At 44.0% G+C, this 27,733-nt stretch overlaps 1 protein-coding gene across 2 annotated transcripts in view; it reads left to right on the forward strand.

The window, feature by feature from the left end:
* LOC310844292 (neurotrypsin-like) overlaps positions 1-27,733 on the forward strand; it is a 44,656-nt gene that overhangs the window by 9,921 nt on the left and 7,002 nt on the right. The window contains exons 4-14 of one of the 2 annotated variants that reach the window (XM_083738325.1): positions 7,518-7,563; positions 11,700-11,936; positions 12,402-12,525; positions 13,934-14,106; positions 14,922-15,069; positions 15,193-15,371; positions 16,660-16,804; positions 18,143-18,345; positions 20,642-20,783; positions 22,089-22,288; positions 24,103-24,181. In XM_083738325.1, the coding sequence (XP_083594451.1) occupies positions 7,518-7,563; positions 11,700-11,936; positions 12,402-12,525; positions 13,934-14,106; positions 14,922-15,069; positions 15,193-15,371; positions 16,660-16,804; positions 18,143-18,345; positions 20,642-20,783; positions 22,089-22,288; positions 24,103-24,181 (1,676 nt within the window). The remainder of the gene's footprint in view (positions 1-7,517; positions 7,564-11,699; positions 11,937-12,401; positions 12,526-13,933; positions 14,107-14,921; positions 15,070-15,192; positions 15,372-16,659; positions 16,805-18,142; positions 18,346-20,641; positions 20,784-22,088; positions 22,289-24,102; positions 24,182-27,733) is intronic. The other variant, XM_083738326.1, reaches the window with a different exon arrangement.

Consider the following 27,733-nt stretch of genomic DNA (forward strand, 5'->3'; position numbering starts at 1 on the left):
TCTTGACAGATAAATACTCTAGCATGTTAATTATATTTCTTGTATTGTCTCTCATCTGCCGTCCTGGCAGGAATCCCGCTTGATCCCTATGAATAGTCTCTGATAGTAGCCTCTTCAGTCTTTTTGCAAGGATCCCGGCGAATATTTTATAATCTACATTTAGCAGTGAGATCGGTCTATAATTTTTGACCTGAGTTAAATCTGCGTCTTGCTTGGGGATAAACGTAATGTATGCCTCTTTCCAGGTCTCTGGGAATTCTCCTTTCCTTAAAATGTTATCCATAGTTTCTTTCAGAGGTCCCACCAAAATGGATTTCATCTCTTTGTAATAACCTGCGGTGAATCCATCAGGACCTGGGGCTTTTCCCCTCTTTAACTCTTTAATTACGTCTTCTATTTCATCACTTCCTGTTGGGGTATTCAGCTGTTGTCTTTCCTCCACTGAGATTTTTTTCGCCCCTTTATCCTTCAGAAATCTCTCTATTCTCCTTAAACTAATTTTCTCTTTGTTGGAATATAATCTTCTATAATAATTGAGAAACTCTCCCCTAATTTCTTTAGGATCTGATTTCTCTTCCTCTCCCACCTTTATTTTGTTTATTGTGCTCTTTTCCTTCCTCTTTTTAATTTGCCATGCTAACCACTTGCCTGACTTATTTGCAAACTCGAAGTTTTTTTGTCTTAATTTTTTTATATTCCATTCCACCTCTCTGTTTATTATTGTGGCAAATTGAGCTTGTAAAATTTTTATATTTTCTTTTGCTTTCTGGCAATTGGGTTTTTGGGATAATTTCTGTTCGTTTGCCATTATCTGCTTCAAAATCTCATCTTTCCCTTTCTCTCTCTTCTTGTTTTTGATTGCATTCTGCTGGATAAAATAACCTCTTATTACTGCCTTACTTGCTTCCCATACTACGTTAGCTTTTGTTCCTTTACCGCGGTTTTCCATGAAATATTGCTTTAGTTTTTCCTGCGCTATCTCAACAATTTTTTGATCCTCCAGCAGATAATCCTTTAATCTCCATCTAAAAGTTCTCGGCTCCAGGCTTTTTAATTCCAACTCCACCGGATTGTGATCTGAGAATACACTCGGTCTTATTTCTATTAGTTTAATTCTTGGGCATAATTCGTTTGAGATCCATATCTGATCAATACGTGACAACGACTGGTTTGGTTCGGAGTGGAAGGTGAATTGTTTATCCAGTGGGTGTTTAAGACGCCAAATATCTATCAAATTACCGTTATCTACCATTGAGAAGAAGGATTTTGGTAGCTTCCCATTCTTACTTCCTCCTTCCCTACACCTATCAGCTTCTAGAGAGACCACCCCGTTCAAATCACCCATTAGAATAATTTTCTGATCGACAAATTCACATATTTTCTCTTCCAATTTTTTAAAAAATTCCGACTTATTATCATTTGGGGCATATACCCCAATTACCACCAAATTTTCTCCTTGCCAATTGATACGGACCCCTATTATTCTGCCCTCTTCGTCTTTAAATATTGGTTTAGCCTCAATCTTATTTTTGATATAGAAAACCACCCCTCTTTTCTTCTCTTTGTCCAAAGACTCAAATTCATTTCCTAACCTCCTATTAATCAGTATTTTCCTGTGCCTTCTTGCTACGTGCGTTTCTTGGAGACAAATAATATCTAGATTTTTCTTTTTCAGATATTGTTCAATTTTATTCCTCTTTTTTTTGTCGTTCATCCCATTAATATTCCAACTCCAGATTTTTAACCCCATTGTTTCTATTGTTCCCTTAAATTTTCCTTATCTTTATAAATTTCCTGGATCTTCCTCTTCTAGCTCTCCTTCTATCTCTTCTTCCGGTCCACTCCCTCCCCCTTCCTCCTCTTCTTTTGATTCAGATTCTCCTGAGGCTCCTCCTTCCGCTCCCCCCTTTCCGTTCATCTCCACCCTTAATTCTTTATATTTCCTCAAGAATTTCCCGGTTTCCTCCTGGTTTGATAGCTTATGCTTCTTGCCTCTATATATAAAGGATAACCCTTCCGGGAATTCCCATCTAAATTCAATTTTATTTTTCTTCAGTGCTTGCACCAACAATTTATAAGAATCTCTACGTTTAAGTAGTCTGATTGGGACGTCTTTAAAGATAATAATATAATTTCCCTCTATATTCAATCTCTTTTCCCTATTCCTTAAGAGTATCTTATTCCTCATTTCTTTATCCTTAAATGTTATCAGGCAATCGCCTGTATATTTCTTTACTCTTGTTGAACTGACTCGCATTCTAAATGCACTCTGCACTTTTTTGGCCATTTCCTCGACTGTCATCCCCATCCATTCCGCTAACTCCTTTATTAATTTCTCCTTAACATTTTCATTTTGTGTCTCTGGCACCGCCCTCAATCTTAAGTTCACCTCCCTCTGCCTCAATTCATTCATTGCGATAATATCCTTCATCTCCTCCTGTGCCTTATTTAAATCCATCACTTCCGCTTTCATCTTTTCCTTTTCTCTTTTAATATCCTTTAACTCCGATCTAGTCTTTTTTAATCCTTCTTCATTGAGCTGTGTTCTCCTAAATATCTCTTTTATTTGGCCTTTTAGTTCATTCACTGTCTCGTCCATCTTTTTATCCAATCTCCCAATCCTATTATCTACTTGTTCTAACTTATGTTCTACATTGGTTTGACTCTGTTTAATTTCAGCAAGCACCTTCAAAATATCGGTCTTAAAGTCTGCCTCTTGTTTCGACCCCCTTCTATCACTAGGAGTTCCCCCGTTTGTTCCCTTCTTTCCTGTGTGCGACATCCTGTTATTTTTGTGTTCCCACCCCTCCCTGGCGGTGCCTTCCGTATTTCTTTCTAACTCTTTTGTTATATCTATCAGTCTTCTCAGCCTTTATTATGTTGACTTTCTATCCTTGACCCTCCTAGGTTATCCAACCCTTATTTATATTTTCCTTATAATCACTGTAGACACTATAGAAGTTTTGCCCTTAAGTCCTTCAAATTCCTCTTCCGCCCAGTCCAGTTTTTCCTCAATCAACTGGTCTTCTTTCCTCCAATCAGGCTGGGTGGTGGCTCGGAAACAACTAACAAAGGGATCGCAAAACCGAAAAGCAAGGGGAAGATAGAAAACAATTAGGGGGAGTAAAGGAGATGGAGAGAGAGAGAAGGGGGGAGAGAGAAGGGGAAGGGGAACCGGTCAAAGAATTAAACAATCTTCATTTCGCCACTAGATGTCGCCAGATCCTTAATTTAACATTAGCTTTTCGGCGTCTCCTCTCCCAAAGTTGCTCTCCCCTATATTTCCAAGATATCAATTCAGTCTTTCATAAACAAATAGCATTCCCAGTTTCTTTCTAAGATGTCCCTTTATCTTAGTTCTTCTGCTTTTAATCACTCACGTAAATCAATATTTGAAAATTCCGGTTTTCATGTTTCAGTCCAGTAAAGGAAAAGAAAAAAAAGTCAAGCGCCTCAGTAATATAAAGAGGAGAAAATCACCTACAGTGTAGTAGTTTCGCTGGTGTATATCACTGTCCTTTTTTCCTCTCCCCTTTCCGCCTATTGCCAGATTCACTCTCAAAGGTTTCTAATGGCGGCAGGGGCTTCTCTTCCGGTTTGGAATCCCTTGCGTTTATCGCACAGAACAAAGAACAAAGAAGCGTCTTTTCTCCTCCTTTCCCCCTCCGTTTCGCCGAGGACGCCTCCCTCCAGATATTTTTCCTTGGCCTCTCTCCTTCCCCCCTTCTGTAACAGTACACCACAATTTTTTTTTCCTTTTGTCCTGAGGGGACGGCTGAGAGGAGATATCTTATCTTATCCACCAAGGCAACTCACTTTCACTTTCCTCTCACACTGGCGTCGCGCTGCGTCTGGGTTGATTTTCGGTTTTCAGCTAAACTCCGTTCACTCCTCTTTGTTGCTCCGAGACTTCCTTGTTGTTGCTTGGTCTTTTGACCACCAAATTGGAATGTTTTCTTTTCGTTTCGGAGTTCTTAGTTTGAGAACGGACCGCTTTCTCCGCAGGCTCAGGGCTTCGCTAATTGGAGGTAGGTAATGGCGTCCCTCGACCTGCAAGATCTCTCCGCCGCTCTCTTCACCTCTTAGAGGTTACCTGGTGGCCGGGTCGATCTTTCTCCTGGTCGTGCCGGGAACCAGACCTTCTGAACACCCTCCAGAAGTATTTTTGGGGGTCTCCGCGCCCTGGAGTTGCCCCCACCCTCCAAAATAGCTCAGGTTCTCCCCTCCCGGTAAGAACCTTGCTTGCGCTGAGATCGCGGTGCGCCGGAAGTGAGATTCTAGTCCATTAAGGATCACTTTGGTTGTTTCGCTGGGTTTATAAAGGGAAATCATAGCAATAGACCTATTAATGCTAGTAAGACAGCCAAACTCCAGTAAAACAAAATAGTATTTAAAACCGAGTTTATGCTTGAGGCAATTAAAAAATAACAACACCATGAAATATGCTGTTACTTCTACAAAGCCAATCTGGTGTTTTGGAAAACTTTGATTTTAGTCCACTGGATAATTCAAGAGGCTGACCATTGAGGTGGATTGTTTTGAGCATTTCTATCATCAGAGGACCTTCCTAAGTAGACGACATAGTTTCATCATTTGAATGCTGCAACTCAACTCTATGCACTCTTACTTGGGTTTGGGAGTTGAATTCAGGGAGGCATGCATACCTTTCCCTTTTCTTTCTGTGAAGCCCATAAACAGGGATGCTCACTTCGGTTTGACATTTTAATTGAACTGTCCATGATCCCAAGTTCTTTTCCCTCAATAGATACCATTTCAGACCACATCAGTATATATGTGAAATTGGAATTTTGAACACTGAAAAGTTAACATACCTTGGTTCTCATTTTCCATGTTGTCCATTCATTCAATCTGGAGAGATCCTTTTCTCTTTGCTGCTGCTTATGTACAAATGAAATGGAAATGGTACTTTATGAAACAGGGAAAATTGGGACAGGTGGTTTTCTGTTTGTGTGTGTTAAGTATATAGAATCTGGAACTGTGAACAGTTCTTTGTCCAGTAGATGGTAGTCATAGAACATTTTAAAGCTTTGCAAGCTACTGAGTTGCACCAGCAGCCATTAAATCGAACATATGGAGATGATATTGGAAATTCACATGGAACAAAGACTTGAAACCAGCAATGCAATTTCAAGCGACAGTGGCCTTCAAAGCTATGAAGGGTGTCCTTTCAGGTTTGTGTGTGGGAAAGAGATAAGTCGGTGCCTTTGGTTTGTTCTTCAGTGTCAAATAAATGCTGAATCAGTCAACCTTGGTAATGAAGAAAGGACAGAAGTAAAATGAAATGGTTATCTCTCTTCTTCAAATGGGATGTCATTGCACTCTCTCAAAGTCTTCTTGAATCAGATACATGTCTCCTCCTTACCCAGTTAGCCAGATTCTTGCTGGTCTCACAGCAGTTCGCCAGCAGTATAGATCATTTCCCCACCTGAAGAATCAGAAACAGTCCTTTTCATCCCCAGGGCAGTGGGCTGCTCAAAACGACACAGATTTGGGTTCATTCTCATAGGTCAGGGGATGGACTTTAACTGCTCAGCAGCTATGCCCAGCATATCATTGTTCAGAATTATAATGACTTCTGCCCTGAGCAGCAGGTTGGAATCTAACAATGAGCTGACCAGCCATATGAGCTGGACCAGCAGCACCAGAGCCAAAGATGATAAAGAGGACATGGACTCCAGTACTCTTTAGAGCTATACAAATGAGGGAATTTTGCAAGTGTATTTTGTCAATATTAAAGGCGTCGGAATATTGTCCTCTTTTGCATCTGTCTACCCTACGAACACCCTGCCTGAGTCTGTTAGCTACGGACCTCTCAAGTGAGTGACCCCTGAATTGCGACTTCCAGAGATGATGATGATGATAGTAATTTATTATTTATACCCTGCCCATCTGGCTGGGTTTCCCCAGCTACTCTGGGCGGCTTCCAACAAAATATTAAAAATACAATAAAACATCAAACATTAAAAACTTCTGTAAACGCTGAGCCTGCATCTTCTCAAGAAACCAGCCCCCTTCACGCCAAGGGACCCAGGCACCCTCATGCCTGCCCATCAGTATGGTTCACAAGCTGGGAGAAAACTAACAGTGAATTGCTAGGCTCTGGGCCAGAGGAATCCCCCTTTAAGGCCTTCCACTCCTTGCAAAAGGGTCTCATCCCAGGAACAATATAGAAGATGAGTTGAATCCTAGCCCTCCTTAGAGCAAGTTGCTCACTGGGAGCTCTCCATGGTTCTGTGAGCCTGGACCCAACATGCCCTGTGAGCTTCCACTCATGGTCAGATAGAGGAAGAGCCGATGTGCAAGCTGTTCTAACACTGCCTCTGAGAGGCTCCAGCAAATCTCACAAGATAAGTTTGCATAAATATCCTGAAGCATGTTCTACCATTTATCCTCACTGTTTCCCTCAAGGCAGTGGGCTTATATTGTGGGACAGGACTCTGGGCTCCAGAACAGTATACTCAGCCCATCCATTCCTCTGCCCTATGCTTGGACCTTATTCGTTTTCCAGCCAACAGCCAAGCGAAGCAGCTTAACTGAGATGTGCTTCAAATTGTTGCCATTTACTGGGGGCAGTCCCTAATTTATGGTCACATATTTTTTCCTTTAAGGGATGTCCCATTAAAATTTTGTTAGTGTGATTTTCCTGAATGATTATACTTAAGGGTCTCTCCAGATTCACTAGAACATGTGTAGGGAACCTTCAGCCCACCAGGCCATTTTGGGAGTAACAAGTCCACCACCCCCATGTCAGGTGCAAGAAAGCTCAAGCCGTGTCTTCAAAGGTATAATCAGGAGTGCATTCTTTGCAGCTAAAATTCAGGCCTTTTTGAATTTGATTTCCTTTCTGCTGCTTTGCACACCGGCCCATGCACAACACAATATCGGGCTGGAGAGGAGGGTTACATTCTGCGCTTCTGAGAATGATTCTAGCAGGTCCTTCTTGATTTAGTGGAAGGGAAAGCTTCGTAGAAGCATTTAGTATTCTGCTAAAGGGTCAATGCAGGGAGGTCAGGGCAACAGGGAGGTGCCCTCTTTGGTGACCTGTTTTCTCTAAAAACAATGGAGAGAAAAACTTCCCTAAATTACAGAAGCAAGTACCAATGTGGACCATTCATTACTCTGTGGTAGGTACAACGATTACTCTTTCAGCTGCCATCTGCAGCCTCTCTCCACCCCTTCTCCCTGCTCCCAGAGCACTTACATAAACTCCAAGTATGGATGAGCAGCCGTTCAGCAGCCCATGAGCAAAGCCCCTGCAGCCCAGCAATTATTCCTCTAGTTGCCTCCTAGGCAGAAGTGCAAATGGATGAAAGTGCAAATGGATGACAGCAAGGAGGGAGGCAGGCGAGCCTGCGAATGCACGTGTGTTTCCACTGTGCTCTTAATGGGCTTCACAGCATTAGGGACAGAAATCTATGTTTATTTTATGGGATAATCATCTCTGCACGTTTGCTATTCCTTCCTCCCCCCCCCCCGCCCCCCACTCCCCCTTGCAGGCTTTCTTGGGATCCCAGCCCAGTCAGAATAATTTGCAGAACACAGGTAAGAATACAGCAGAAAATTACCGGTAATTTAAGTATTGTTATTCCCTCTAATTTCGTCTTTGTCATTATCAACATTCTTTCTGCAACCAAATCTGTGTGGTCCCATGCTGATCAGTTTGGAAGCAAACTGGATTCTAAAGGGACAAAATATATTAGTTTGCAAATTCAAATAAGGGTGGGGGGAATTAAATGGAAGAAGAAGAAGAAGAAGAAGTTTGGATTTGATATCCCGCCTTTCACTCCCTTTAAGGAGTCTCAAAGCGGCTAACATTCTCCTTTCCCTTCCTCCCCAACAACAAACACTCTGTGAGGTGAGTGGGGCTGAGAGACTTCAGAGAAGTGTGACTGGCCCAAGGTGACCCAGCAGCTGCATGTGGAGGAGCGGGGACGCGAACCCGGTTCCCCAGATTACTAGACTACCGCTCTTAACCACTACACCACACTGGCTCAGCCGGGCCTACAGCATGTTGAGGGTGTTCGCTGGTTAATAAAAAAGGGAAATGTATGTGTGTGAGGGGGAGACTGGCTTGCTGGATGGAGAGAGAGTGTGTGTACCATGAGATTTAAAAGATTCTTCCTTCCTTGAACTCTGTGGAGAGACTTCAGGGTGGGAGAACAGAACAGGGAAGAGGTGCGTGCTCCCTCAAATACTAATCCTCCATAGCCCCGAGAATCCACTCCTATCTCAAGGTCAGGTGAGCTGTGGCAGTGTTACCTAATGAGCAGAACTACTTCTGCTCCCAGGCAGGAAGAGAAGACGTTCTCAGCCTTGGCCTTCTCCCATACAGCCACAAACCGGAGTGGAAGGCTTAACAAGAGTTCCAGTGAGCAAGGCATCGGTGCCTTGCATTATGCAAACGTTATATAAAATATGCATACATTTGCAAAATTTATGCAGGCCAGACAGTTTAGCTTTTCATGGTGCAAAGCTTGGAACAGTTTTCCTTTTCCTTTTTTTTTTTTTTCAACCCACCCACAGAATAGTGGGAACAGGCTCATCAGAGAACACTGACCTGAAAGTTCCCAATGGAACCTTTACTATGAAAAGGGGTGGATAAGTGGGTGGATTTAAAGAGACGGAGAACATGAATAAACATAGTTGGGAGCGATGGTGAGGGGTTTACTGGGGAGAAAGCGACAGCAGCTGCTCCCCCCCCCCGCATTGCCCACCTCTTCTGAACAGGTTGCTTCCCTGTTCCCCACAAAGCCTCAATTGGAATGATGGTACATCATGATGTAATGTCATTCTAGAGGCATTATTCGGGCTCTGGCGGGGGGCACTGTTCCCCCACGAAAAAAATTGCCTCTGGAACAATGCTTGGACCATGCTACTGTCCAGGGTGGCCTGCCATTGCCAGACCCTACCAATGCTTCTAGGATGATGCTATGTCATGATCATAACATAGTGAGGCACTTCGAAGTGGCGATGGTGAGAGTCTCATAGATGAATGCCAATTCCAAAAAATAGAAGGGGAGCAAGAGAAACTGCCGCCATCATGTGGGCAGAGGAGGGCAACCATGAAGATAATGGGTCTGGAAATCAAGACTTATGAGGAACAGGTAACATATATATTCCAGACCCATTATCATCATGGTTGCCCTTCTCTGGTTATATATATATATATATAACCTATTATAATTTTGTTTATAAAAAGATAGAGTAAAAAAAGAGAAAGAAAAAAGTGAGTGAGGGGGAAAAAAGAGAAAAAACACTGTTACATTACCGTTCATTAATACAGTGGTACCTCAGGTTAAGTACTTCATTCGTTCCGGAGGTCCATACTTAACCTGAAACTGTTCTTAACCTGATGCACCACTTTAGCTAATGGGGCCTCCTGCTGCTGCCGCGCCGCCAGAGCACAATTTCTGTTCTCATCCTGAAGCAAAGTTCTTAACCTGAAGCACTATTTCTGGGTTAGCGGAGTCTGTAACCTGAAGCGTATGTAACCTGAGGTACCACTGTATACAGATGTGTATATTCTAATTATCCTAATGCCCACATAATTATCAATAACCGAATACATTCTGTGTAAACTCATTCCAAATATCATTGTATTTATCCAAAGAAAGTTTGTGTCCTTAGGTTCATATGCTGCCAATGTTGTCAAGCCATTGATTAAGGGGAACGGTATGTCTATTCTTCCAATTCGTCAGTTATCAATCTCCTGGCCACCATTGGGGCATATGGAATCCATTTTCGCTATCCTGTTGTCAAATTTCCACACAATGGAAGAAAATATTTACCTCTGGAATTCCCCCCCTCCCAATTGTGTCTTGTTTATATAGTTTATATAGGCCTTACGAGGAAAGAGTTGAGGGAGTTGGGTACGTTTAGCCTGCAGAAGAGAAGGCTGAAACGTGATATGATAGCCATCTTCAAATATCTGAAGGGCTGCGACATGGAAGAGGGAGCAAGCTTCTTTTTGGCTGCTCCAGAGGGTAGGGCCCAAACCAATGAATTCAAATTACGAAAAACCAGGAAAGGATTCAAGGAGTAATGTATAAATATGGTTTAAACTTTGAAATTTTAAGGTATTTTGTGTGTAAAAGATGGAAAGGATATGTGGATTTAATTAATAAGATTGTTAAATCTTTGTCAAGACAAATCACTTAAGTTAAAATTGAAAAATATGGGAAGAATTTACTGGAATAACAAATTAAAGTGGAATACAAAAAGGGAGGTGTGAGGAGGTCCAAGAAATAAGTAATTGAAAAGATGCAATTTGAGATTTGTATTTTCTTTCTTTTTTCTTTTTGTGTTTTTTCTTGTTCTATTTTTCTGTTGTTTTTTTGCTTTTTGTAAATGTCTTTTTATGAAATTCTGAATAAATATTATTTAAAAAAAAAACAAATTACAAAAAACCAGATTCCAACTAAGCATTAGGGGGACCTTCCCGACAGGAAAAGCTGTCCAACAGTGGAACGGACTCCCTTGAAAGGCAGTAGACTCTTCTTCTTTGGAGGTTTCTAAGCAAAGGTTGGATGGCCATCTGCCAGGGATTCTTTACCTGTGATTCCTAGGGGGTGAACTTGATTATCCTTTGGCTCCCTTCCAATCCTACAAGTCTTTGATTAAACGAGCCTCCTCAATTTCTTGATGTTCTAAACACTTAAAAGTTTATGGTGCCTTCCCCATGTGCCATTCACAATAAAATCAATACTAAACAGTAAAATAAACTTTTATTTTTTGAAATGGCATATGTATGCCCTGAGTCCATGCTGAGTCTGCCAACTGAATAACCCAGCACTGCCAAAGAATATAAGAAGTGAGTGCTGGATCAGGCCCATGTCCCATCTAGTCCAGCTTCCTGTTCTCACAGTGGCCAACCAGGTGCCTCCCCTCCATCCCGCAAATGGCTGAAATGGCTCCGCATTTTGCAGGCCACAGAAAGAATGGGCGTTTTCAGCTCATCTCTACCTGCAGATGAGGAGCAAGCCGAAAGATAATAACTTGCCTCTGGCACTTCTGCCTACCGTATTTTTCGCTCCATAAGACGCACCTGACCATAAGATGCACCTAGTTTTTAGAGGAGGAAAACGTGGGGGGGAATTCTGAATGAAACAGTGGATGTATGATTTTTGTGGTTCATGCTGGGGCTACAGACATGATATGTGATTTGACGGTGAGTTTGGGGTAGCCCAATGCAAAAATCTTGAGAATCCATGTGGATCCGTGCTTTGTAACCACATTTTTGTGCCATTGAGGCCCCATGAAACAGTGGGTGCGTGATTTTTTGATACAGGCTATAGCCATGGACATGCTATGTGATTTGATGGTGAATTTGGGGGGACCCAGTGCAAAAATCCTGAGGATCCATGTGCTTTTACCTCTCCCCCTCCCAGGCTGCCTCCTTTATATCTAGAGTCCCTTATCCCTCCCGATTGCTTGCCGATCAGCCGCTCAGCGGTTTTGTTTCAATGCCCCCTTCCCTCTTTTTTTTTAAAAAAGGCATGATCTGCTTTTCGCCCCTGGGCAATTCGGCTCCAGGAACCATGCATTCACTCCATAAGATGCACAGACATTTCCCCTTACTTTTTAGGAGGAAAAAAGTGCGTCTTGTGGAGCAAAAAATACGGTAAGTTGTTCCCAGAGGCAACTTAAGCCAAGTTTTTCTTTTTCTCTTCTGCTTCCAGTATCTGGTGCATGTGAGACGGAGCCCTTGGGATATTACAACGGCTCGCTGTCTGTGACATTATCTGGGTCGGCGTGCTTAAACTGGTTGGACTTTCCTGATTACGTTCATCAGTATCCAAACCGGGGCTTAGGGAATCACAACTACTGCAGGAATCCGGAAGGTGGTGCCACGCCTTGGTGCTTCTACCAACTTGCCTCTGGAGCCGTAGGCTGGGCCAACTGTGACTGCAGCCAAGGTGAGTACCAAGTGTGTCGCTGCCACTGACTCTCCTAAAGAGACGGCTGCAAACATTATGTGCTAGGAGTGCTTGCAAGGTGGAAGGAACTGCTTGCCTCCCATTTAAGAAAAGACCTGAAAGTCAATGGCTGCAAAAGAAGAAAGGATAAGGTTGAAGCAACAGGGAAAAGTGGAGGAGGGTGGTCTCAGCTTTTGCCAAGGTGATAATACTTTGATTCCTAAGAATCTAGGAACTGCCTCCCTTGTGTCTGCTGCAACTCTGGGTGTCCTTCTCTAGGAAGCTGTTTTCATGGTTAGAGAGGCTCTGAAGAAGGAGCCCCAAACTAAAAGAACTATTCAGGGTCTTTGCTTGACTTGCTTTGTTGCGTGTGTGTTTTGATGTGGGGAGATTACCCTTAAACATTGCCCAGCCTTTTCAAAGATTTGGTGCAGTACTGTTTGGCTTCTCTCTGTTTTGATACAGGTGCCGTGCGACTGATTCAGAGTGGCAGAGTGGAGCTGTACTTCAATGGGCTGTGGGGCACTATCTGTGGGGATGACTGGACGGACTGGGATGCCAGTGTGGTCTGCAGACAGCTGGGACTCAGGTAGAGATGTCTCATTGTGGGGAGGCAGCACCTCTTTCTTATGCTAGATGCTGGAGACCATAATTCCCTTGACATTCTTTCACACCACCCCAATCTCCGAGCAGTGCGAGATTCCAGGCGTTCCAGGCATTCACCCAGGGTTTGTGTTTCCTTTTGGAATCAGGCACAGTGGAGATTGTGGTTTCTTTATAATATATGGTTCATTTGCACATATATCATCCCTGAACCTGTGATGAATGGGTTCACGGCATTAACACCTCCAAAAGGTCTTGTTTCTCCCATAGCCATATCCTTGGACTCAGACAGAAATCAATCATTGCTCTAAAACATTGCTCAGACTTCTAGGTCACATCACTGCAACTCAGCTCTAACTCTGTCTTCGTCCTTCTAACTAACCATGAGTTGAGGGAGGGACCCCATCCATGTGCCATCTCACACAGAGCCCCTTCCCTTTGTTTCCCTTAATGGCCCGTCACCCAGGTGATCTTCTCAAACAGGAAGCTAGCCTGGCTGATATTTTAACACTTGCTGGATCCAGAGGTTAGAAGGGTTTCTGCATACAATCTACTTCCTCCCTGCCCCCCTAAAACTCATAACAATATTATTGAAAACATACATACATTTTACTCATTCCTAAACAGACAAAGAGACAAAGGCAGTCTAAATATATTAAATTCCTGCAACCCCAATGTGAGGAAAACCTGACCTGAGTTCGAATCTGCTTCAAGGATAAAGGGGCCACCGATGAATAGGGCAACTGGACAAATAGAGAGAGAGCTTCTGCCTCCCTAGAGTGGAATAGCATTTCCTCCATTGGTGGGCTTAGGTAGTCTTCATTTAAATAAAAAGAGGTTCATAAAACTTGTAGCACTTTCCCAAATTGGGCTGGAGCAACTGAATGATCCTCTGAAACTCTCTTGCCTATACATATCTCACCTCTTCTGTAACAATGCAGTTCAGTTCCATATGGTAGCATTTGCAACTTATTCTTAAGTCAACAATGAAGTAAAAACTGGATTGCTTATAGCATGTAAGAAGAAAATGTTGTATCTAAAAATGGGACTTAATTTGTACATACACACCACTGTAACTCCGGCACCGAAATCAGCAACCCCCCTTCCATGCACAACCATTTTTTGCCTATTTTATCTTGCCAATAAAAATATACGGTATATCCACAGAATCCTAGCATATCAAGAAGAAGGCTAGGATAGAACCCTTTCCCATTGACACCCAGCTTCTAGGTGCAAAACTGGTTTCTTTTTAATGGAGGAATGTTCAGGCATGTGATAGCCCTCCTGGTTTTTACCACAGGACCAGAACAGTGTTATGGTATTTTGTTGTTATTATTATTATTATGACTTTTAATCTCCATTGGACTTATTGCATGCTCTACTTTCCGGCTTAGCGAAATTGGCACAGCCCAAAGGGAGAGTTATTCTGGTTTGGGTCCAATACCCTTCCACCTGCAGTCCGCAAACTGCCGTGGGGATGAGAAGATGTTGTTGCAATGTAGCTACCAAGAGATGTTCAGAACCTGCAAGCACGGAAATGCCGTGGCCAAATGTGCCCCACCGCAAGGTAAGCCAGAGAATTAATTTAATTTTGTTTACTAAAAGTATAAGCACACCCAAAAGACCATTCCAGCCCTTTTAGCAAAATAGCAAGCAACAAACCATCATTCTTAATGGTGCTGAAAAAGGCATTTTTGCCCTGGATGCACACATGAACACAATTTGCGTATTTCATTGCCTAATTGTTGTCTCTGGTCAAAGAAGATTTTGAAGCATTATGAAAACCTGCAGACTCCATATACAGTGGTACCTCAGGTTACGAACTTAATTCATTCTGGAGGTCCATTCTTAACCCGAAACCGTTCTTAACCTGAGGCGCGCTTTCGCTAATGGGGCCTCCCGCTGCCACCGTGCCACTGGCACGCGATTTCTGTTCTCATCATGGGGCAAAGTTCTCAACCTGAGGTACTACTTCCGGGTTAGCGGAGTTTGTAACCCAAAGTGTTTGTAACCTGAAGCATTTGTACCCCGAGGTACCACTGTACTAGAACCAACATTAGGCTGATGCTGTGCACTCCCATTGCTGGTGTTTGAAACCATGTACAGTACACTTAATCCCTATAGATCCTTTAGTTTCTTGAGGAATATTCTTGTTTGCTCTGATTATGGGTTTGCCTCCCTTTCTCTTTTGTTACAGCAGTAGAAATATTAGGAGTATAACCCCTGAAGCAACGAGGTTTCGTTGAACAAAATAAAAATAAAAATAAAAGGTTTTATTGTTACTGCTAAATGACTGTTGTCCTTTGCTACGAGGAGCCAGTTTTTATTTTACTTTCCATGTTCTTTCTTTCTTCTTTTTGTCTCTCCCTTCCTGAAGAGCAGGTGTAGGATCTCCGCTTCGTCTGGTGGGGGGCAAAAAGAGCTTTGAGGGTCGAGTGGAAGTCTATCATGGTGGCCTTTGGGGCACCATTTGTGACGACCAGTGGGATGACAAAGATGCTGAGGTGATTTGCAGACAGCTGGGCTTCAGGTAATCTGTCAATGCCTCTACTTTATGTGGGGACATTTATGAACGCAAAGCTGCCATACTGGATCACATTTCTTGTGTAACTCTGTGGGTCCTTACGGTGTGCAATGTTTGTCTCCCTCCAAGCGGATCCCCAAAGGCCGTGTCTTGGGCTCAATTTGGACAGGGCGTGGGCCCAATCCTGCTGGATGAAGTGGAGTGCTCAGGCAACGAGCTTTCCTTGGACCAGTGCAAGAAAAGTAGCTGGGAAGAACACAACTGTGACCACATTGAAGATGCAGGGGTAATTTGTGACCCCTTTGCAGGTATGGATGCCACTTCTGCAGAGAACATGCGGCAGACCCTCATTAACCCTTTTTCTCATTGAGATGGCAAATATTTGTTTGCATTGTACCACTTCTGAGTGCTGGTGGGGACTCCCAGATTCTCTCTGAGTCTAAAACTAGTAAACAAAGGAGACCAGCCTAGCCTCCTCCCTGTTTTCTATATGCAGGAATCTGTTTATTTTGTAGGGGGATGACTTCGTTTAGATAAGACTCCCACCTGCAGTCTAAAGTGGTTCAGCTCAGGCACAGGTTTCCTACCTCAGTGATTTTGTCCCCAAATGCTGCAGTCTGCTCCCTTCGCTATTCCATGATTCCTTATAGCAGTATATACACAGCAGCTTCTGTGCTAAACACTGAGGGGGAGTAATGGAAAGCTGCTATAAGAAGATTGAAGTTGGGGAGGACTTGGATGATGTAATGAAGGTAGGCTGGGTATCTCCTTGCCAGTTTCTGGCCGAAGCCTTTAGGGAAAACATGAATGAAATAATATGTGAGGTGGGCTATTGTTTTTGTCTGTTATTATGCTATGTATTTTTGTGTTTTTATATTGTACACTGCCCCACAATCTTCAGAGGTATAGATAATAAATTTTAAAAAATATACTTCCAGCCTCTTTTGTGCAACTAGGGAGGTTAGAAACATGATAATATGAAAAGGAATAAAGTGGAGATTCTGAGATTTTATTTCAGTGCTGACTTCTCTCTTCAAATGCAAAAAAAACCCTATCTGAGGCAGCACATTGTTGGTGTTTTCCAACTTATTTAGTATCATATTATATTTGTGCATTTAATTTTCATTCATTTAAGTGCGTGCATGAAACACAAGCTTAACTTGGTCTCATTAAAATAAACAGTATTTAAAAGTGTTTGACTTGGGCTTGACATTGTAGCTGCTGTGTTTTAATATTAAGTCATTGTCATGGTTTCGAGTAATGAGGACCTCCTGGCTTTGCTCTACAGCAGAAGGCTTATAGGGCAGGCACCCCCAAATTTGGCCCTCCAGCTGTTTTGGGACTACAACTCCCATCCTCCCTAGCTAACAGGACCAGTGATCAGGGATCATGGGAATTGTAGACCCAAAACAGCTGGAGGGCCGAGTTTGGGGATCTAAGCTTTCTCTCTTGAAAGGTTTATTGCCAAGAGACATTTCTTTAAGATAATTGGGGGTGTTCACCGCTTGGACTGTGTGTAGTATTCAGGATCATAGGATGGGAGGGAAGGAATCTTCCTGCTTAATCACCTGCCTATCCTTCTCTCTCTCATGCTAACAGAAGGTACTATTCGACTGGCAGGAGGCCACAAACCGAATGAAGGAAGGGTGGAGGTATACCACAATGGAAGCTGGGGATGCGTGTGTGATGACGGCTGGACAGGTATTAATGCCCAGGTGGCTTGCAGACAGCTTGGCTTCAGGTAAATGCAAGTCTAAATAATATTGTGTGTGTGTCTGTGTGTGTTGTGTTGTGTTTTTTGTTTTGTTTTGTTTTTCAAAGGGGTTTCAGCTTTGCCAGCTGTATGGGTCAATTATGACAAACTAGTTAGCTGATCCCATGGCTTGCAAACTCACTTCAAACCACAGTTTCTGATTCTGGCTTTCTGGCTGGCAAGAAGCCAGGGTTTGTCGTCTTAGTCACTGCACCAAACCATAGTTAATCTTCCTCAACTATGGCTAGTTGCGGTATCTGAATCAAGACAAAATCTTGCATAGAAAAACTGACTTCACAATTGGAGAGCAACATACAACTCCTGATGCTACTTTTGTGGATTGCCCTCAGTAAGAAGGGAATATCTTGAAGAGTGTGGAAGTGGTGCAGATTTTCTGTTTTATACAAATGTTTAAATATGTTAAATCTCCAAAAGAAACAATAACTCACAAAAATATTTTTTTACAAAATGTGCACAATCCTATGTATGATTAATATTAGTTTTTTTGCTATTATTATAATACCATGAACATACCCAGAATGACATAAGCAAACAAGGCAAGTCGGTATACATACAGGGCATAGAATCCAGATTTTAGCTGTGAGGGTGAAACAGAGAAAAATGAGAGAAGGGAAAGCTAAAAATACCAAAGGATCCTGCCTTTAGTCCTTGTAAAAAACACTGTTTTGTTAGAGTTAAATGAGAAACAAGGGAATTATTTATTCCTACACCCTCCCTTTCGTACATACATACATAATTGTATGTCTTATTCCTACACCCTCCCTTTCGTACATACATACATAATTGTATGTCGCCTTTGCACAGTTCAAGCCATGCTCAAGGTAGTTTACAACATGAAAAAAATATGTAACTGCAACATAAAAAGTAGTCATAAACAATAAATAAATAAAACATAAAAAATACACCACCAATTTCCACATAAATCACAACAAGATCTATAATAAAGGTACAAAAACCAACAGCAACCCCTACCCACAACAAACCCTCCAAACAACGCCACAGCCCAAGGGTCTGTTCAGCAGCCTCAGCTTTTGTAGCTGGAGTCAGTCCTGGCCCTGCCTTCCCAAACCAGGGGGGGAAAGGCCTGCAAGGCAGAGAGCAGGCCTTCCAGGATTTCCAGTGCTTTCTGAGTACACTGTCAAGTATATGCACATGTATCTGCAGGGCCCCGTAAGAAAGTATATCTACAGGACCTTCCTTTGCATTGATGGGTTCAAACCACCCTTGTTGGTTAAGATGGATGCTCTGCACAGGAATCCCTTGAGGAAAAGATCTGCTATCAACATCTTTGCTTGCTTCCTCCAGTGGCCCCGCACAGCTAGCAGCAGAGGGGGAGTTTGCTTCCGGACAAGGCTTCATCTTACTGGATGATGTGGCTTGCACAGGCACTGAGCTGTCGCTCTTTGACTGCCCGCACAGCAACTGGGGGCAGCACGACTGCTCACACGAAGAGGACGTGGGTGTCCACTGCTCCCCCGATAGCAACAGGATCACTGAAGAGGCTACAGGTAACTAGCTATGGATTCTCCAAGGCAGTGAGAGCTTTGTTGTTGTTGTTGTTGTTGTTGTTGTTGTTGTTGTTGTTTAGTCGTTTAGTCTTGTCCAACTCTTTGTGACCCCATGGACCAGAGCACGCCAAGCACTTCTGTCTTCCACTGCCTCCCGCAGTTTGGTCAAACTCATGCTGGTAGCTTCGAGAACACTGGCCAACCATCTCGTCCTCTGTCCTCCCCTTCTCCTTGTGCCCTCCATCTTTCCCAACATCAGGGTCTTTTCCAGGGAGTCTTCTCTTCTCATGAGGTGGCCAAAGTATTGGAGTCTCAGCTTCAGGATCTGTCCTTCCAGTGAGCACTCAGGGCTGATTTCCTTAAGAATGGATAGGTTTGATCTTCTTGCAGTCCATGGGACTCTCAAGAGTCTCCTCCAGCACCATAATTCAAAAGCATCAATTCTTCTGCAATCAGCCTTCTTTATGGTAGTGAGAGCTTGGTACTGCTGCAAGTTTGTGCAGCACATTCCTTTGCTGGGAAATCTACTTGGATTCTGGGCTGCAGAGCTCAAAGTAGTTGGCCTTTTTTTATCCATTTACTTCAGGCCAAGTGGACAGGATAGGGGTTTGTTTGTGTGTGCACCTGCCTTGTCCACACATCAGAGGGGCAAGATTAAATTTTACATTAAAAGGGGTACACATGCAAGGGACACTGAAGCCTCCTCTCCATTGGTAGAGGTACTTTTCTTGGATCCTGGCTCTAATCACAGCTGGTCTGCGAGGAAAGTGAGAGAACAGGAGGGAGGTAATATGGTGGGTGGCAAGATTTGGTTTGTTTCTTTCACATCCTCATTTCGATGTTAAGAATTAGGTGTACACCCACCCGCTCAATCCCACACGTGAACAGGACAAGTGAAAGCGTCACATCTTGTTTGGCTCCTAGAGAGTGTACCTGGACCTGTTCTTGCTGTTAGTTTCCCTTTAGCTGTAGTTGGCGCTGTGGGTTAAACCACAGAGCCTAGGACTTGCCAATCAGAAGGTTGGCGGTTCGAATCCCCACGACGGTGTGATCTCCTGTTGCTCGGTCCCTGCTCCTGCCAACCTAGCAGTTCGAAAGCACGTCAGAGTGCAAGTAGATAAATAGGTACCGCTCCTGCGGGAAGGTAAACGGCATTTCCGTGCACTGCTCTGGTTCGCCAGAAGCGGCTTAGTCATGCTGGCCACATGACCCAGAAGCTGTACGCCGGCTCCCTCGGCCAATAAAGCTAGATGAGTGCTGCAACCCCAGAGTCGGTCACGACTGGACCTAATGGTCAGGGGTCCCTTTACCTTTACCTTTAATCCCATCAGACAAATGAGCTGAGGAGTGAATTAGTACAGTCATACCTTGGATCCCGAACACCTTGGTACTTGGACATTTTGGCTCGCAAACGCGGAAGTGAGTGTTCTGTTTTGTGAACGTTCTTTGGAAGCAGAATGTCCAACAGGGCTTCCGATTGAATCTGAAGCTGTGCTTTGGATTTCTGAACATTTTGGAAGTCCAATGGACTTCTGGAACGGATTCCGTACGACTTCCAAGGTACGACTATACTTAAAAAGAATGGGTGCCAGTTACCCTTTTCTAATCAAGTGTGATCACATCCACACCATACATTTATAGTACTCTTACTCCACTTCATGCCAGGAATCCTTGACACTATAGTTTATTCCTCATAAAGCTACAACTCCCAGCACCCTTAACAAATTACAGTTCCCAGGATTCTTTGAGGAAGCCATGTGCTTTAAATGAATGGCATGGATGTGACCTGTGTATTGTTTCCTTCTCCTTCATTTTATCTATTTCTCTTCCTTGATTTCAGGTCAGATTATTTAAATTCCACAACAAATGGAGCTTCTTGGTTCCCAAACACGTTCTTCCTTTCTGTCTGTATCTCTCTCCCCTCCCCCTTTTTAATTAAGCTGATCTTATTTACAAGAAGAGCTTGCCTCCATACTAACTTTGGGCGGGATGTGTTAGTCCTGCCACTTACTCTGCTAAAAAGCAGGTTTTCCCTGGAAAAGGAGCAGGGAAAGGGGGAAACCGCTTGGACCCATGGCCTTCTAGAAATGGGACAAGCAGAAGTGTGGACAACCTCTTCGTTTTATGTTGGTTTCAATGCATGTGTTGCCTTTTGTAAGTCGCTTCAAGTTACTTTTACTTAAAAAGGGACTAATAAGTTCAATGAATTATAATAAACAACAGCTCTACTATATTGCACTATTCAGTTGTTTTCTTTCTTTAGTGTGTTCTAAACAGTGCCCTTTTTAACATGCAGGGATCTCTGTGCGGCTGGTGGATGGGAACGGCACCAAAGAGGGACGTGTCGAGGTTTTCATGAATGGACAGTGGGGCAGTGTCTGTGACCATGGCTGGACAGATAGAGATGCAGCTGTAGTTTGCAAGCAGCTGGGTTACAGGTAATTGATTTACAATGTATTGTTTAAGGTTGGAGGGTAGAATATTCAAAGTCCATGGTCAATGGCTAGTTTTGCCTGATGAAGCTTTTAGAAGGGTGCAGCCTGCTATGCCCCCCGAAATCCACAGGTGCTTATTCATACCCCTCTTTTGCCTCTTGGGACTTTCAAGTGAGCTCTGTTTCCTCGTTTCTCAAGGGGTCTTTTCAAGCTCTCTCCATCTTGCAGTGGAAACAGCTTTGGTTTAATCTGCAAATGCAGTTTGTGGATTTTGTGCTGTTTGTCTGTCTGTATTGCTGAAGCGCTCTTTCTTGCAGCTTCTTTGTGCTGATTCTTCTCAGGCTATGTGAGGATTGATCAATGCAGGCATGGGGAACCTGCAGCTCTCCCAGTGTTGTTGGACTGAAACTCCAGTCGTCCCTTAGTCATTGGCTCTGTCAATTGGGGCTTAGGGGAGCTGGATCGAACAACATTTGTAGGGCCACTGGTTATTTTGTTTATTTTTAAATTAAATTTATATCCTGCCCTTCATCCAAGGATCACAGGGCTATTTACAGCAATTTACACAATTTGCAGCAATTTACACAAACATACACAACAAAGTGGGACGCGGGTGGCACTGTGGGTTAAACCACAGAGCCTAGGACTTGCCGATCAGAAGGTCGGCGGTTCGAATCCCCGCAACAGGGTGAGCTCCCGTTGCTCGGGCCCTGCTCCTGCCAACCTAGCAGTTCGAAAGCACCTCAGAGTGCAAGTAGATAAATAGGTACCACTCCGGTGGGAAGGTAAATTGTGTTTCCATGTGCTGTTCTGGTTCGCCAGAAGCGGCTTAGTCATGCTGGCCACAAGACCCGGAAGCTGTACACAGGCTCCCTTGGCCAATAAAGCGATATGAGTGCCGCAACCCCAGAGTCGGTCACGACTGGACCTAATGGTCAGGGATCCCTTTACCTTTTTACACAACATAGTAACCAACCAAATAATACTCCCCTCCCCAGTTCAAAAGGACATAGATTGTTTAATTAGCTGTCCATGTTCTTGAAATGGCCTGATCTTAATGGTACCTCAGTGTGTTGAAGTATTTGAGTTTGGCATGCATTGCTTAGGATCTCCCTGCTCCGAGGGAATCCTTCCTTGAGTTTCGGTTTGGTGCGGTTTGCTTCCTACCAGTGGGTGACATACTGTGACCTGGATTCTTAGGGGACAAGGGAGTCCATAATCTGATAGCGATTGATTTTCGGAGGGGCTTTTCTAATCACAGAAACTTGTTTTCCATGGTGTTCCATTCAACTGATTCCCTCCTTGCAGTGGTACTGCAAAAGCGAAGTCCATGGCTTACCTTGCTGAAGGACACGCACCCATCCATCTGGACAAGGTGGAGTGCAGTGGCACTGAGCACACCCTGGGGGAGTGCGTCACCCGCAAGAGCAACATTCACAGCTGTTGGAAAGATGCCGGAGTGATCTGTGACTACATAGAGGAGGAAAACAAGGCAAACACAAATGCAGGTGTGTGGCATATTAACCGTACCCTTCTCTCTCCGTGGCATTTTCAATAGTTGTGTGTAGACTTTAGAATGAAGTTTGGCTTTTAGAGAATCATGGCTTTCATTAGCTTTGCATTACAGCAAATGGCAACTCCAAAAGCAAATAGCAAGTTGTGGGAGGTATTCCCCCCACCCTGACAAACAACATGGGAAGAAAGGGTGAAAAAACACCCCAACAAACTCTCAGTGACCCTTGGCCCTGATCCCACCCCCTAAAACACACACACACAAGATAATATGCACCAAGTTAACCCCGATGAACAGGGTTAGTTGTGACATACACACTCTTGTCTTTTATTCAGGCCCCCAGTCCCTGCCTCCAAAGCAGGCCCCTACGCTAGATTCCCAAAACCCCACCCTTCCTCAATCCCACTTACTGTATTTTTTGCTCTATAAGATGCACCAGACCACAAGACGCACCTAGTTTTTGGAGGAGGAAAACAAGAAAAAAAATATTCTGAATCTCAGGAGCCAGAACGGCAAGAGGGATCGCTGCACAGTGAAAGCAGCGATCCCTCTTGCTGTTCTGGCTTCTGGGATAGCTGCGCAGCCTGCATTCGCTCCATGAGACGCACACACATTTCCCCTTACTTTTTAGGAGGGAAAAAGTGAGTCTTATAGAGCAAAAAATATCGTAATTGTTTTGCAGTGTGCGAATTACCCAATGGACAGATCAGTCCTAACGCTCCCTGACACTCCGTGTTTCAGAACCTACCGCTGGCAATAGCTTGTCGACTTCTTGGTAAGGCTCCAGAATAAGGTTTCCCACTCCCAACCATGGTACTTCCCTCTGTTGACCATGGTGCAGCAACCTAGCATTGTCATCACCGCCATCAACATTTGCTATTAAAAGTATGTCCTAAAAAGGAAGATTTTGCCACGATACATTTGTTTTAGTGTTTTAAGAAGTTTTAAGGGTTGTTGTCAACTTAAGGCTGATACTGCCTCCAAGTAGAACATCAAGTTTCTCAACACTGTAAGTTTCCATGACCTTTATGCTTGCCTATGGCTGCAACTGATTTTTAGATCAAATTTGCAAAAACTGTGCGCAACGTGCATGTTTTATTTTGTCTGAAACAATGATTTTCTCCGGTGCTTTGTTTTTACGGGTGGGGAAATGCTTTGCCAGACTCTTCTTGTTTTCATTTTTAGTTTTCTGTATTGACCATTAGGGACGCGGGTGGCGCTGTGGGTTAAACCACAGAGCCTAGGACCTGCCGATTGAAAGGTCGGCGGTTCGAATCTCCACGGCGGGGTGAGCTCCCGTCGTTCGGTCCCAGCTCCTGCCTACCTAGCAGTTCGAAAGCCCCCCTAAGTGCAAGTAGATAAATAGGGACCGCTTTCTAGCGGGAAGGTAAACAGCGTTTCCGTGTGCGGCGCTGGTGCTGGCTCGCCAGATGCAGCTTCGTCACGCTGGCCATGTGACCCGGAAGTGTCTTCGGACAGCACCAGCTCCCGGCCTCTTGAGCGAGATGAGCGCGCAACCCTAGAGTCGGTCACGACTGGCCCTGATGGGCAGGGGTACCTTTACCTTTACCTTATTGACCATTAACATTCATGATGGCTTGTAAGCATTTCCCCTAGTTTTAATCTATTGAAATTTTCATGCAAGATAGTGGTGCAAGAGAAGGGAAAGTTGTCTTTTAATTAAAGTGGTATTATCTTTTCAAAATCTTTATACAAGGGCAAAATGTTCATTAACGGAGTACCAGCAGATTGTGTTGAAGGGCTATGATGTGAGGCTATGTGTTTAAATCACTTTGGCTTTATTGGCAGGTTCAATATTCGGCATGTGTGGACGGCGCTTGCTTCACCACCGCAAAAAAAGGATAATTGGTGGAAACAAATCTCTCAGGTACCTCACTTGCAACTTGTAATAATAATAATAATAAGGATGTTGCTAGATGGAGAATGCAATACTGTGCTATATGGACCAACGGTTTGAGCTGGTATAAACCAGCCTCTTACATTCCTAGCCCAGTTGTTCTGTTGCATGATAGAAAAATGGATTAATTTGGGTGTATTTCATAGTTCCTCATGAGGTTTGCATGAATTACCCAGAGCGAAAGATTAACACTGCTCCCAAGTAGTGTTTAGGATTATTTCTAATCCCTTCTGACCATGCATAATCATTTGGTCAAAGGGTGAGATTCCTGATAGTCAAGCAATAGACGGGCAAATTTAAGAGCGGGCTTTGTGCTCTGTTTTGGTCTTTTGCAAATTGCTGGTGAAAATGCAGTTAACTAGGCAGGACTCATTTGGAATTCTATTCTTGCTCACTCCAATGCCATTCAATGAAGCCTGTAGTTGATCCAGCTCTGTCTTGATTGTTGGGCAGACGCCCTTTTGTATTGCTCACTTCTGCTGTCTTCAGGATGGGACATATGCAGGGCCGGCTTTACCATTAGGCAGAGTAAGGTGGCCGCCTCAGGTGGCACTTTGTAGAGGACCATGTGACCTGACCCTGCACCGTGTACTCCCTGAGCTAGCCTCTGCTACTCCAGGTGCATTGGAGGACTGTACCACCCCCAACACCAGAGGTGAAGTACAAGTCCGTTGCTGGGCTGCTTATTGTTCTCTGCACATCTGTGGACATGGAAAGAGCTTCTATGTGAGAGGGCCCAAGTATGGTTTCCAGACAATATTTACTCCATATACATTTTACAGTGGTACCTCGGGTTACATACGCTTCAGGTTACATACTCCGCTAACCCAGAAATAGTGCTTCAGGTTAAGAACTTTGCTTCAGGATGAGAACAGAAATTGTGCTCCGGCGGCGCGACAGCAGCAGGAGGCCCCATTAGCTAAAGTGGTCTTCAGGTTAAGAACAGTTTCAGGTTAAGTACGGACCTCTGGAACGAATTAAGTACTTAACCCGAGGTACCACTGTATTTAGAAATTAAGCCGTACCACATGACATAAGTTTTTGAAATAATGTATAAGTGATTTAAACTGCAAAAAGGTACAAAAGGAGCAAAAGGAGCAAAAGGAGCAATAAAGGCCCGAAAAGAACAGGAAAACTGCAAAAATGGCATGAAAAGAGCAGGAAAACAGCTAGCAGTCCTAGGAGTCTTTGCTGCTGCAATCCCAGGAGCCTTTGCACTGATCTTCAAGGCCTGTGAAGAGTTGGAGTTTGAGAAAAGAGGTTTGGAGGGAGCGATTGTAGTTGGGCAGATTTTTGGCAGAGTTCGGCTTTTTAAATGTTGTTCCTCCCTATAAGCGATTTCACGTATACATGCGCTACCCAGGAACGTAACCCCTGCGTAATACGCCTGTATTCATCCCTTGCCGGAAAAAGCTAAACAAACAGCAACAGTTTCCCTACACACCTTCCACTGAGTTTTCGCATCAATCAAAAGCTCCAGTGCTGAACTAACAAATAACTAACCAGTAATCATGTATAGGTGGGACGCGGGTGGCGCTGTGGTCTAAACCACAGAGCCTAGGGCTTGCCGATCAGAAGGTCAGTGGTTCGAATCCCCACGACGGGGTGAGCTCCCATTGCCCGGTCCTTGCTCCTGGCAACCTAGCAGTTCGAAAGCACATCAAAGTGCAACTAGATAAATAGGTACCGCTCCAGCGGGAAGGTAAATGGCGTTTCCGTGCGCTGCTCAGAAGTGGCTTAGTCATGCTGGTCACATGACCCAGAAGCTGTACGCTGGCTCCCTCAGCCAGTAAAGCGAGATGAGCACTGCAACCATAGAGTTGTTCGCGACTGGACCTAGCGGTCAGAGGTCTCTTTACCTTTAATCATGTATAGAGAAATGGGTCCACTAAATGAAAACAACCCAGTAGCAGCAGGAAAAACAAGAATCACCCATTGCCTCCCTGCCTGGGGCAATACAGACACCCTCTCCCTTCTTTTCACCTAGGGAGATTAAACCCCTTCCTCACCAAAAGACTTGCACCTTGATTGGTTAAAATATATATGCATGCTCACAGGCATTCTGACATACGTAAGTGCCAGGAAACGTTCTGATTGGGAATATTTGTCCGTCCTGAGTTCCATCTGTTTGGCCATGACGCTATGCCTCAGATGTGTCTATCCGGGCTCCTGCTTGCTGTGCCACAGCTGTCTGTACTGGGGTTGCGTTTGTGGCTGTTGGCGCATTGTGCTTTGTATGCATGGTGTGTAGGGTGATGTCATTGGGTCGTTTGGGCATTGCTGTACATTGATCGGCTCCTTTCATGCATGGCTAATGTGACAGCAGGGATGCACAACGCAGTGGTCGGTGGGTGGCATCAGAATTGCTAAGGACACCGAGGGGATGTCTGCCAGTTTTTCTATGTTGACTCTCCTTTAAAGCAGGTTTTATCTTGTTGTCTACTTTGTCGCTTAAGATTGTGGCTACATTATGCCAATGTTGTGACATTGTTTGCAGCCACTGGTGTAGCAATACCATACAACTGCACTGCCCAGCTGCAGTTCTAAGCACCCTTACTAGAGAGTAAATGGAACTGAATTCAGTGGAACTTGAAGGTAAAGGGACCCCTGACCGTTAGGTCCAACTGCGGACGACTCTGAGGTTGCTGTGCTCATCTCGTTTTACTGGCCGAGGGAGCTGGTGTACAGCTTCTGGGTCATGTGGCCAGCATGACTAAGCCACTTCTGGCGAACCAGAGCAGTGCACAGAAACACCATTTACCTTTCCGCCGGAGTGGTACCTATTTATCTACTTGCACTTTGACGTGCTTTTGAACTGCTGGGTTGGCAGGAGCTGGGAGCAAGCAACGGGAGCTCACCCCGTTGTGGGGATTTGAACCGCCGACCTTCTGATTGGCAAGCCCTAGTAAGAAATAGTATCATGTATATACTTCTTTGGAACTGAATGGTACTCTCTTCTCAGAAATAAGTTGACAGGCAGGAAAATGCTTGGCCAATCTACAACAACAAAATGTTTATTCGGCTTTACGCCCATCATGAAACACAACACAACAAAACAAATCAAGTAAAACAGCAGACTAGTACAAACCACAAGTAGTATAAAACAGTTTATAACTCGCAAGGACGGATATTAGCCATTCATAAGAAAAGTTTAAGATTAAGATTAAAAATTTTCGGCACTACACTAAAATCAATATCTGATTTCATTATAGAAAATTCTTATAACTATCAATAATCAGCTAACATTCCGTTCCGTCTCTTGTACGAGAGGACGGCTGTTAGGAATTTAGCAACCTGTAGGGTAATATAAGGATCCACATCTTGAAGAAGCCAGGCAAGCTGTAGGTCTACTGGTTTGTCAGCCATAGGCTGGATTATGGGGTTTAGTATACTAGCACGGGCTGAACTGTACAAAGGGCAGATAAACATAACATGATGTAGAGATTCAGATGTTTTCATTTCACAGGCACACATTGAAGGGACTTGGCCCTTAGTGAATCTATGTCTCAGCACGTTTGTTGG

This window comes from Podarcis gaigeae (assembly GCF_964106915.1).
Source record: "Podarcis gaigeae genome assembly, chromosome: 5".
Lineage (NCBI taxonomy): Eukaryota > Metazoa > Chordata > Lepidosauria > Squamata > Lacertidae > Podarcis > Podarcis gaigeae.